Consider the following 13195-nt stretch of genomic DNA (forward strand, 5'->3'; position numbering starts at 1 on the left):
AATAATAATATTTTCCTCAAAGAGTTGCCATGAGGATTAAATGAAGTAATGCACGCTTGCCTGGATCATGAAGCATTTGAAGTAGATTGCCAGCACTACTGCTGCTACTACTGCATAGAGTATATAGTGAATGATAATACTCCAGAACTACATAGAGCAGCGGATGGTGGTAGTGGGACGGCACTGGTGGAGTGACTAAGGTACCAGCCTTGGCATGCAAAGTCTAGGGTTTTAGTTCAAGGTAACACAGAAGCAAAGAACGTGGCCACAAACAAATTCCACAGTGTCAGTGCCACTGGGCATGTACTACCATTTACTAGCTAGGCAACTTCTGGCCATGTCTCCCGACCTCTCCAAGGTCTCCCCTGAAGATACTAATGCTTGCCTCTCAGGATGTTGGAATGAACTGCATGAGATAATGCATGTGAAATCGTGCACTGTAAACCACAAACTCCTCTACTGATGTAAGGATTGTTATGACCTAGTAAGATAATGAATGAAAACCTATGACAGAAGTCTTTCTAAAATGATACATCCATTTCTCTGACATGTCTTTGCTTTTTTTTTTTTGATGATATCTACAGGAACATGTATTACTGATAGACAAAACATTAACTGTCTGTGGTGCTTTATCATTTTTACCTGCTTTGCATAACCTCCTTTCATTCCCACAACCTGAAAGGTGCGTAAGCTATCTGTCTTCATCCTGACCCTGTGCTTAGTTCTAATCAGCGTCTTCCTCCCCAGCTGCCGTGGTCTGGCCTCTGCTCCCCCTCCCCGCTTTTCACTCATGCCATGTAGTTATTACTGCAAGCAGATGTAAGAATAATATCCAATGCTCCTCTTGAATGGTAAGTCAAGGGAAGCCTTTGAACAAGGAAGGCACATATTCAGGTATTTTAGGAAGCTTACTTAACAGCAGCTGAACTCTGACAGACTGGAACTTGTGAGCTAAGACTGGGTGGATTAGAGTGTTGTTTAATGACAAGGTGAGGTGGTAAGTGCCTGGACTTGAGTGACGGCAGGGAGGATTGGAAGGGGGTAAAAGACTGGAGAACAGGAGGCAGGAAATAAATCTACAGAATTTTATTCGTTCAGTAAATATTTATGGAACACTTACCATGTGTCAGGTATTACATTAGGGGCAGGGAATACACCAGTGAGCAAAAAAGACAAAATCTTGATCTCTGTGAATCTGTGGTCTGTGGCATTTGTCAAGTACTTGGATGTACATGGAAAGGGAAAGCGAGAAGTCAAACAGAGGCGGCTGAGGTTTCAGCTTGAGTGTCTGGGGACATGGCGTCACAGTTGACAGCAATGAGAGGCAGGAGGAGGACTGGGTTGGTGTGAAAGGTGACACATTCGTTTTCCACACAGTGAACTTGGAGAATTGCTATAGAATTAAAATGCTTTCCTGAAAGGAAATGAGCTCAGGATTAACTCTTGGGTTCTGTGACTGGCACCATGTGATCTATGTGGAGTTGTACAGTTTAATCAATGTTTTGTTTTTTTCTTTTTTTTTTTTTTTTCGGTACACGGGCCTCTCACTGTTGTGGCCTCTCCCGTTGCGGAGCACAGGCTCCGGATGTGCAGGCTCAGCAGCCATGGCTCACGGGCCCAGCCGCTCCGCGGCATGTGGGATCCTCCCGGACCAGGGCACGAACCCGTGTCCCCTGCATCGGCAGGCGGACTCTCAACCACTGCGCCACCAGGGAAGCCCTTAATCAATGTTTGATTCCCAGAGACCCCCAGATTAGACTGGAGTTACTTACTTATTCCTGGTCCTGAATTTTAGGAGGCATTTTTCTTGTGAACCTTATATGAGAAAATTCATTAAAATAGTATCATTAAGTGTAGCTTTATAAAAAGATACTGAAATGTTTATCAAGTTGATTTTTCTCATAAAGACCTTCCATAAAAGTTGAAAGCATAAAATTAAATCTTAACTCAGTCAAGGTATTTTTTGGAAGCAGTAAGATAACATAACCCTACTGCATTGTTTTCTGATGACATAACTTAGTACAGTGAAGGAATGTAGAGAATATATGTCCTGTAGGCCGTGTTTCAAATATCAGATGTATCTGGGAAACTACTGCTGAGGGTGGATTTTGGTTATTTTCGGATCAGATTCTCTGCCTGGTACCTGACACAGCAATGTTCAGTGTGGCAAATCAAAAAAAGCTCTGGAGGCCACAGACAAACACTAACAGAGTTGGACTGCCTGGGTTTGAATTCTGGTTTCAACCCTTGCTGGCTTAGTTTTTGGTCAAGTTGCTTAATCCCTCTCGCCTCAGTTTCTTTATCTGCAAAATGGACGTGTACAATGGATTAATGAAATCATTCTTATCCAGTCCTTAACTAGAACCTGGTACATTATAAAGGTTCAATTAAGGCTTGCCATGGTTATCTTTGGCTTTATTAGCATTGGTCTGACTCATGCACTAACTTCTAGAGGAAGTGACAATGGCCAGCAGGTCACATGCGGCAGAAACAAGGTGATTCAATTCGGTAAGAAGCACAGGATGTCTAGGAAAGTAGCACAGATGAAGCCAAGGACAACAGCCTCTGGAAACACGGCCACAGCCACTACCCAATGAGACAGCGCACACTGAGATCACTCCCGGGCAGTCACTCAACTCATTAGAAGTTGACCAGCCCTTATTTATTCAGCATTGTGTTAGACAGCTGTGGGAGTCTTAAAGGAAGCGAAAAGCAGGACCTTTGAGGAACTTACCGTCTGGGTAGGGAGAGAAGTCTTTGGGAAGGAGCTGCATGCCGATGTTATAGTAATTAAATGCTAACTTGTACTTGGGGTAGTCACAGGAGGAAAGGGAGCAGTATTGGCCTTTCTGCACTATTCTTTCTATAGGCATCTAATGCCATCAACCGGAATACCTTCAAATATAATCAGCGGTGGGAATCTTGTCTACCGACATAAAAGCCACACCTTTTAATTTCTACTTTCCCCGCAACAATCCAGAATATAATTAATATGTGAAGAAGCAGGGAGTGGGTTGTTCGGGAAAAAGTACAGGAGTTAAGAAAGATTTCTTTGCAACAATTTTTCCCCCTTCAAATCAACAGTGGTTTACTAAACAGCCCAGAGGGTTGTAGCAGGTACTGTGCTAGACCCATGAGATTTAGAATATGAGGAAGATCCGATCCTACCCTCGAGCGCTGGTTCACATTCTAGTGGCCAGGTGGGACTGTCAAGGCCTATCTCTCTTTCCGTGCTCAGGCTTGTGGTAAAGACAGTCTGAAATAGACATTAGAGTGCATAAGAAAAAAGAACACAGAAGAGTGCCATTACAACCAGATGAAGGGACAGACATTAAAAGGCCATTTCAGTATTTTCAGTGAGGAGCTAAGACAGGAGTGTGCCCAGGTGTCACAGCCACGCAGAGGAGAGGTTCTCTGCCAGATTTGGGGAGGCTGCACTGAATCTTGAAGGGAAGGAGAGACCATCAGGAGATGGGCAGGGTGTTCCAGTCCAGAAACAGCATGACCAGAGGAACACCAGAAGGAAAATACTTGTGTGGACGGGGAACTAGAAAGAGTTGGGTGTTGCTAAAGGTGTAAGCAGGAAGGGGCAGGAGATGACAGATGAGGCCAAGCCGTGAGGGCCCTTCCAGATTAAGATTCACCCTAAAGGTGAGGGAGAGCCACCAGAGGGTCTTAGACAGGAATATGTGATGGTCAGATTTGTAGTTTAGATACACATAGAGGAAGGATTTAGCAAAGTATCTGTTAGGATTGGGTACTGCTGTGTGGAACAGTGCTTAAGCCAACAGGGTTTATTTTCTAAGTCTGGTGGTAGGCAGTTCCTCACTGGCTAAGACACTCGCATCCGTGTTGTCTTTTTGCTTTGCTATCCTTTAGTCCTCACAGTTGTCACCTCATGGCCAGAAGATGGCCGTCTGAGCTCAAAACAACACATCTGTGTTTAAGGACGCAAGAATAGGGAAAGATGCTACTCTTCCCTTTAATCACCAGTGTCAAAGCCCTCCCAGGGACCACCACTTTGAGCAAACTACTGGTGGTCAGGTTAGGACTACACTAGCTGGCCACCTCTAGCTGTAAGAGAAGCTGGGAAATCAGTGACCTTCTTATGTAGTAGATTTGGGCAAGGGAGGAGGTTGGGAAAAAGTGGTAGTTATTAGGTATGGTATGTAGCTAACCTGTAGTTTCTGCCACAAAAGCTAGCAGGTGGGAAATAATGAGGACCCCAAACAGGGCAATGGTAATAGAGAGGGAGTGGATACTGTTGCCATTAGCTGAAACTGAAAACTCAGAAATTCTGAGTAGTGGATCTCATTCTCTTAGATGTGGGTCTGAAGTATCATCCCAAGAGGATATTCAGCAGGGAGTTGGATATAAATGAAAAACTCAAGTGAAGACTTAGGGCTTGGGATATATTTGGAGGTCATTCAAATGTAGGGCATCCCACCCACATTGTAATGTAATGTAACACCTTCAAATATATCCCAAGCACTAGGAATTTCTAAGTAGTGAATGGTTTTTCATAGGCCTAACATAATTTTCAATCAATCCTGAGTCTGTGGAGATGTGCAAATTTGCACAACTCTATTTTCTCTACCTGCTAGAACGCCCAGCCTGGAATTTATTGGAGAGTAAAGTCATGTAGAGAATCACTGTGTGCAACAAGAACCAGAACATTTTCTGCCAAGGCCACCTCCAACACAAACATGTACACACACCAGTCCGTGCTATACATAGAACTTGGCCTTGAATACTAAAATCTATTTGCCATACCATGGAACAAATGTGTTTTCATTCTCTTGATTAAAATAACAGGAAATGTCATCATTCTTGAAGTCATGGTATTTATAACAGAAATATAACCACAAGTGTATATATATATATATATATATAAAACTTTGGAAACTCTTGCCAGGCATCTGGTACCACCCCTGGGTTGGGATAAAAACTCCTGCACTTGAGACTCTTACCTCTCAAGCAATTATTCTGAAGATCCAATCCAAGAGGACTAAAAATGTCTAGAGAAGGAGTCCTCTATAACTTCCAGCCTGGAAGGGCCTCTGCCTCTTTAGCTAGTCTGGCAGGTCATGGAAATTCTACTCTGGAGCTGGGGATACAAGAGAAATATTTTTTTTCAGTATTTACTTTGACCAGTGAAATAGCTATGACAGATTTTTTTCTCTTCACCAAGACCCGAAGTGACATTTTAAAGGAGAAACCACTCTTTGGGTACCATAGAGTCTTTTAAAAACAATATTAGAATAAGAGCTCAAAGGAGTGTCTGCTCAAGCACAGCTGTCCAAAGCTTCATATTTCAAAAAGGATTTGGCCACTTTAATGCAGACAGGAGTCAGGACTGCTCATTTCAGCCTCTTCCCTGTTGGATCTACTTCTTCCTATTCAGATAACGTCAGATCCAAACCTAGTGACAGCCTCTCAGTTCAAGGGCAATTTTTGCCCGTTTTGCTGTTAAATGCATGCTAAATTGCAGCATTGCTCCTTTTTTTCCCCCCATATTTATGCTTTGTTTTTGCAACTGCTTATGAGATCTGTAAGGTCAAGGGTCACATCTTGAGCTCTGTTATTTCTTGCCGAGTTGTGTTTGTCGTGGTAAACTCCCAGGAAATAGTTGCTGAATGGACGAATGACAAAAACTGGAGAGCAGTGGTAGGTGAGTCGCTAGGCAGCCTGGTAAAGAGGATTACAAAACTCAGGTCAGATTAGCAGGAAAGGTGGTGTAGGGACAAGAATGTTTCATTTGAGCTGCAGACATGGATCCTAGGCCTAGGTTGCCTTGCTTGGCTTCACTCATTCAACAAATATTTCTTTAAGGGTCTTCCAACGAGCCAGGCTGGAGTTGTAGCAGGCCCTGAATGAGATCAAGTCCCCTCCCTCCAAGTGTTGTAGTGGTAGGGAGGGGGCTATGAGGAGACCAGGGATGGCAGGAGATATGATAATGACAAGCGCAGGGCACATGGAGCAGAGAAGGGGCTTCTATGTTAGACTGGTTTCCAGGAAAGCTTCCTGAAGAGAAGGGTTTTGATTCAAATCTTGAATACGTTTTTGGCTAGATGAGATTGATTGGAAAGAACATTATAGGTAGAGGGACTAGCATGTGGGGATGTTCCAAACCATATAATAGGAGGTTGCATTTGAGAACTAAAGTCTCAGCTGAAAGGCCAGGGGTGGCCAGAGCTGAAGTTAAAGAGGTAGTCTTGAGCTGCCTTGCAGAAGGCCTTGTGGCAGTGTGATTTAGAGCTAAAGAGCAGAGGTTTAGAAATCAGACAGAACTGAGTTCAAGTCACAGCCCTTATACTTACTAGCCATGTAGCAGTAACTGTTCTTTTTTTTTTTTTACCCAGAAATCAAGTCTTGATTTCTTTAGCACAGTGTCTGTCTAGCTCTATCACTTATCTGTTGCTGCATAACAAATTATCCCAAACCATAACAGCTTAAAACAACACGGCTTTATTAAATTCTCAAGTACCTGTGGGTCTGGAATCTGAGCCCTGCTTAGTGAGGGTCCTCTGCTTCAGGGTCTCTCACAAGGCTGTAGTCAGAGTGTCAGCCAGAGCTAATGCGCCATCTCAAGACATGACTGGGGAAGGATCCACTTCCAAGCTCACTTACATGATTGTTGGCCGTGCCTTACGGATGTTGGCCAGAGCCTGCCCTCGGTTCCTTGTTATGTGGGCCTTTCCAGCATAATGGCTTGCTTCATCAAAGCCAGGGAGAGAGAGTCTGCTAGCAAGACAGATTTAGCCTAATCATTGAAATGATTTCTTATCCCTATTGCCACATTCTTTGGTTTAGAAGTTACTAGGCCAGCCTACTACTGCAGGGGAAGAGATTATGCAAGGGAGTGAACATCAGACACTGGGGATCATTGGGGGCCATCGTAGGGTCTACCTGACCCACTAACTTATGGCTTATCACCACTAAATAAATGTTAACTATTATTCTTCTCAGTTGAGAGATTTGCAAAAGCTACAGAAAGCCAGTGAAGGATTTCATATCAAGGAGTAACTTTAGGTGACCTTGGGCAAGTCAAGTCACCTCATGTCTTTGAGCTTCTAATTTCTCCTCAGTACAATGAAAATATCTGTCTCCAAAAGAAAGAACATGTATGCAAACACAAATGCATTTTTGTAACACCAAATATACAAAATCTCCACAGTCTGAGGAAGCAAACTGCTTTGGGGGCAATTTTCCATTTTGTGTTGATTCTGTGAGTCTCACAGTCTGATCTTTTCAAAGTTTTCAGGGCTTGTCCCTGTGGGCCGGTAAGGATTTGTATAACTGGAATAAACACCCACAAAAAGAAATCTGTTTTTTGAGCATCCCTTAAGGCATTTCCAAAGGTTTGCTTTTCCCTTCTTTTTAAATACCTTTGCTTCCAAGGACCCCATGGGGGTCCCGAGAGAGAAAACAGTCTATCTGGGAAATATCAAGCTCTTGATAGTAAAATTGGTAATAAAATCTCGTCGGGCTCCTGGAGCTTCGCAGCGGGGATGTTTATGGTAGATGGGGTTCCCGAACACCCTCGCAGCTGGTTTGGAGGTTGTGCGATTTCCCGTCCCGTGGAGAGCTCGGGTTACCACCTCCGTGGACGCTGTCAAGGGCAGCTTCCATGCCCGCGGGGAGCGGGCGAGAGACCCGGGGTCCCTCCACCGTGGCGCCTGACCCATTTCTGCTTGGTGTCCAAACCGGATGCCTCATTCCATGCCCGAAACAGAGCTGATCACACACTGTCGCGTTTCATGGCCTTCCCGGGTGCGGTTTTCCCCGGGGAAGGTAAACAACGCTCTTGACCCGAACTGGCAGGCATTTCGGCCCGGTGGCCCAGTCCTCCCGTGCGGTCCAGCTCTCCCGGGAGGCGGCCTTCGGGAGGGGGACGGAATTTAGGAGTCAGCCCCCCGGCTTCATACAAAGGCGCGCTTCTCCTCTGCGTCTCTGGGTGGAGCGATGAGGCCGAGGAAGCTGTGGCTGCGACACAGCAAAAGTGCCTTTTGCTTCTCGGCCCGAGAGCCAGACCTCGAGGGCGAGGGGCGCCCGGCACCCCAGGGCAGGGCACCATCCTCGCCTTGCCAGCCTGGCGGGGCACTTCGCGCCAGCCAGCAGCTGCACAAGCTGCCGCGAGGTCCCCCTTGGCGCTGAGGTCATCTCCTGCAGTGCTGCTGCCTTCGGACCGTGTGGGCCATTTGGTCCCGGAGGCAGGAGTCGCCGGCACCCCTGGGCAGCCCCGAGAGGAGGGTGAGAGTGACCCCGCGAGCTCTCGGGGAGCGGAGGCGGAGGAGAAGTGGTTCCGACCACCCCTGGCCGGGATGTTTCACCCCGCCAGCCCCGCCGGTCCGGTGACCACTGCCTTAGAAAACTTAAACGAGAACCAGATGTGGTGGCCGCTGTCGAACTTTCTCAGAACTGGCGATTGGTCCCGGGGCCAGGGCCGCAGCCAATCATCGCTCTGGGAGGGCCCGGAGTCCCGCCCCGCCCGGGACCCCGCCGGGATCCAGGTTGGAGGCCAGCGCGGCGGGGCTAGTGGGCTGGCTGGCGGGGCAGGGACGCGCTCTGCCGCGGGACAGCCCAGGGCCAAGAGAGCATGCGGGGGGACCGGGCGGACGGGCGGCCCGCGCTGCCGCCGCCGTCGCCGATGCTGCTGCTGCTGCTGCTGCTGCTGTCCCGGGCCGCGGCGCTGCACCCGGGCGAGCTATTCCCCTACGGGCAGTCGCGAGGGGACCAGCTCCTGCAGGAAGGCGACGACGAAAGCTCGGCTGCCGTGAAGCTGGCGCTTCCCCTGCGCTTCTATGAAGCCCAATTCAGCGAACTCTACGTAAGTTTAGCTTCTTCCTGGTGCGGGATTCTGCAGATTTCTTGCAGCTTCTGAACAGACGTCAGTGTAGTGCGGCTCTCAGCGAACCCCTGCCTTCCGAAGGGAGGAAATAGTCCGCACAGTCGGCTGTCCCCGAGCGCCCTCGGGGTGGGACCTGGCTTTGCAGCGATGCTGTTGCCGGACCCACTGCTTTCCCCTGCTTCAGGGGGGCGGGGGGAGGGGGTAAGAATTGTTCGCAGCCGCATAAGAGTCCCAGGCAGAAAAGAAGGTGGGATTGCTAAGCCGGCCAGTGGGGTTTCCAGTTAGGACAGCGAGGAGGCTGTGCACTTCTATAGAGCTGGGTGTTCCCTCCTCCGACCCGTAGCTTTTTTCCAGGGTTGTGCGGGAGATGAGAAGATAACGTGAACGAGTTTTAGGGCTCCTGGACCTATTGCACCGCGCTTGTGGGGTAGGGGTGACGGGTGGGACGCCGGTTGAAGTTGCGCTGGTCGCCCTGAACCAGGAATCGGGCTCCCAGCCGATGGGGAAGGGGAAACTTCATGCCCGGGGCGGTTCCCTTCCCTCTTTACGGAGCCAGGGTGGGCGCTCGCGTCCGGACCTGTGGTGGCCCTCCTTGGGCTTCCTGCAACGTACGCGACCATCACACTTTTGTCCCGCTCGTCCCCCAGGTGGTCACCAACGGCATCATCTCCACCCAGGACTTCCCCAGGGAGACCCAGTATGTGGACGATGATTTCCCCACAGACTTCCCGGCCATCGCCCCTTTCCTGGCCGACATCGACACGAGTCACGGCAGGGGCCGGGTCCTTTACCGCGAGGACACCTCCCCGGCGGTGCTGGGCCTGGCCGCCCGCTACGTGCGTGCAGGCTTCCCGCGCTCCGGCGCGCACTTCGCCCCAACCCACGCCTTCCTGGCTACCTGGGAGCAGGTGGGCGCCTACGAGGAGGCCACGCGCTGGGCCCCGCCCTCGGGAGAGGTAAGCGACCAGGGATGCTTGCTTGGCCTCTGTGCCAACCGAGGAAATGGGCTTGGCTTCTGGGCTGGAACCCAGGGACTGGCTTGAAATTTTTCCGGAGTCTGCTCTCCCGCTAAATCTGATGCATAGTTTGGCGGCACCAGGGCTGAAGTGGCTCGGAAGTGAAGAAGGCTGTTTTCTCCAAGCTTTCTCTGAGGGTCTGAGAGGTCACTCTTGCAAGGAGAACTGCTTAAGGGATGTGAGTGCCCCAGTGCAGATGCAGAAGGGGTTTATGGTTTGATTGTTTTAGAATCATCTCGTATATACAAGAATTATTTCTAATTATATGTTCAGTGAAGGAAAAACATCAGGAAATGCTGGCAATTTTTAAAAGAACAACCATTCATTTTCCTGCCACTCAAAGATAACCACAGTTAAACAGTTTCGTGTGCATCTGCCAGAGCTTTTTCCTATCCATATCTGTATCTATCACTGTCTATTAATGATGAGTTCACATTGCACATACGGCTTTGTAACTTTTTTTCACCAATTAGTAAATTGTGAATATGTTTAGCTGTCAATAAATATACTTCTACAACATCACTGTTAATGTTTGCATATATTCCATCCGGTGGATTTCTCATTGTGCCCAGTGGTCAGCAAGGTTATTTCCAATTTTTCTCATTATAAATTTGTGAAGCACTTTTTCTTTCTTAAGCTAAATCTTTGTACCATGTCACTAGTTGACATTCCAGGAAGCGGAACTGGTGGGCCAGAGTGATGCATTTTTTATAAGGTTTTAATAGCCTTTGCCAAATTGCCCTCCAGGTACCAGTTCACATGCTCCGTACTTTACAGGAGACTGCCCTTGATTCCTTGTATAGTCTCTACCTGAGAAAGTGAAATAGCGTAAGCGCCCAGTCATTAGTCTTGGCAGCAACATTTGAGGTACTCCAAATGGACATCAGGTGGCGCCAGGGTGGCTTGGCAAAAGGGGAGCTGCCTCACTCCTGGGGTAGGTAAGGGCTTCCTCCTATGAAATTAGACCTGAATCTAAAATGTCAACTCTAAAGGCTGAAACTCTTTGAGTTTATCTCTATTTTAACTCATCAAAATGATTCTTAGCTACAGAAAGATGACACATATCCTCCGTAGGTTCAGGGAGATTAACTAGCTTGCCCAGTCTCAGTGAGTGATTCAAGATGGTGGCCATTCTTATTCTGTGCTCCCTGAGTAAGAGGAATATTTCCTAAAGGCTTTACTAAGCAAAGAAGATCTAGAAATAAAAATGATTTGAATTGATTTTTGCCATTCATTTTATTTTGGGTCAGGCAACATCTAGTTTTGTTTATTGCATAATCTTTTAATGCATAGGTTTGACATTTCAGTTATTCAATTCAACAGAGTACATTCAGTTCAAATAAATAGACTGAGCACCTTCTTTTTTTAAAAAAAATTAAATTTTATATTGGAGTATAGCCGATTAACAATGTTGTGATAGCTTCAGGTGCACAGCAAAGCAACTCAGCCATACATATAGATGTGTCCATTCTCCCCCAAACTCTCCTCCCATCCAGACTGCCACATAACATTGAGCAGAGTTCCCTGTGCTGTACAGTAGGTCCTTGTTGGTTATCCATTTTAAATATAGCAGTGTGTACATGTCAGACTCAGACTCCCTAATTATCCCTTCCCCCCTGGTAACCATAAGCTTGTTCTCTAAGTCATTTATACAATGGAATATTACTCAGCCACTAAAAAGAATGAAATAATGCCATTTGCGGCAACATGGATGGACCTAGAGATTGTCATACTGAGTGAAGTAAGTCAGAAAGAGAAAGAGAAATATCGTATGCTATCGCTTATATGTGGAATCTAAAAAAAAATGATACAAATGAACTTATTTATAAAACAGGAACAGACACAGACTTTGAGCACCTTCTTTGTTCAGGGCATTGGTCTAGGTGGAGGGTTGGAGAAATGAATAAGGTATGTTGCATTCATTAATTCACTTTTGTCCATAAGTTTAAAAAGCATTTAAAGTTTAACATACCTATAATACAAAGTTTAGAAGATAACGTTTATAATTTTACTAACCAGAGGTCACCACTGCTAGTATTTTATTGTGTTTTCTTCCAGTCTTCTTTTCTAAACATATATCTTATATGTGACATATTCATATATGTATGTGTATATAAGTAATTTATATTTAAACATAGTTGAGATTTATTCATCCAACAAACTTTTTTGCACTTACTGTATGTCAGGGCATGTAGAGACTGTGAAAGGACACATTCTTTACTCCTAAGGATGTCATAGTTTAATAGGGATATTGATTATTATTCAGTATGATAAGTGAAGTAGCATCTTGACTTAAGGAGACTAACTCTATCCCTCCCTTGTTAGGGGACCTGATCTGGGAAAGTTTCAGTGAGCAATTGTCTTTGCATCTGAGTTGACTAGAGTAGAACATTCCCAATAGAAGAGGTAGCATATGACATATCACCCACGGACTATATTGTATAATGTGTTTGGGGCATTCCATGTGGTATCTTATTACTGAAGAGGAAGGGTGGTGGGACATGAGGCTGGGAAGGCCATGGAGCAGGGGCAGATCATGCTATGCTAGGAGTTTGGACTTGGTTCTTTGGCATTGGGCAGCTTTTGAAGAATTTTAAACAGAAGTTTTTTGTTGTTTTTTTATTTTTTTTATTTTTTGCGGTACGCGGGCCTCTCACTGTTGCGGCCCCTCCCGTTGCGGAGCACAGGCTCTGGACGCGCAGGCTCAGTGGCCATGGCTCACGGGCCCAGCCGCTCCGCAGCATGTGGGATCCTCCCGGACCGGGGCACGAACCCGTGTGCCCTGCATCGGCAGGCAGACTCTCAACCACTGTGCCACCAGGGAAACCCTGTTATTTTATTTTTTAAAGAGAGCTCTTTTTGATTGTATTGAGAAGGTAAGGGTTCAATGGAAAGACTGACTGCTTAGACAATTATTATATATGTTGTTTATTCAGGATATCTTATTAATTCTTATAATAACATTTTATCATGCTGTCTTCCCACAACAATGCTGCATGTTTAAGATAAGTACAGCAAGACTTATTCTTTGCCATTCCCTAGTAAGTTAAGGCAATTGTCTAGAATTCTGTACGTAGTGAGGCAAAGGCAGGTTTAGAATACAGATTTCTTGATTCTTAGGTTTCTGTCATTGTTGCTTTTACCCAGACTTTTCATGCAGGACCCATTTCCTTGGCACAAGTGATGTAGGTAGACACAACAATAGTTGTACCTTTTCCAAAGACTTCCAATAAATGAGGTTTTTTTTATTGTCTCAATGTGATCTTTGTACCAGAAGAGTCCTTGGAACCATATTTCTTTCAAAGGAAGAATGAATTTGGAATGAAAT

The 13195-nt window shown here is 46.4% G+C and overlaps 1 protein-coding gene across 2 annotated transcripts in view; it reads left to right on the plus strand.

Annotated features, from left to right (window-relative positions):
• Positions 1-8588: 8588 nt before the first annotated feature.
• The window catches only part of NID2 (nidogen 2), a 78694-nt gene continuing 74087 nt past the window's right edge, over positions 8589-13195 (plus strand). For both annotated transcript variants that reach the window (XM_067735822.1, XM_067735816.1), the window contains exons 1-2: positions 8589-8830; positions 9499-9807. In XM_067735822.1, coding sequence (XP_067591923.1) covers positions 8600-8830; positions 9499-9807 — 540 coding nt within the window. In that variant the 5' untranslated portion in view covers positions 8589-8599. The remainder of the gene's footprint in view (positions 8831-9498; positions 9808-13195) is intronic.

The sequence above is a fragment of the Pseudorca crassidens genome, chromosome 1, assembly GCF_039906515.1.
Source record: "Pseudorca crassidens isolate mPseCra1 chromosome 1, mPseCra1.hap1, whole genome shotgun sequence".
NCBI classification, from domain to species: domain Eukaryota; kingdom Metazoa; phylum Chordata; class Mammalia; order Artiodactyla; family Delphinidae; genus Pseudorca; species Pseudorca crassidens.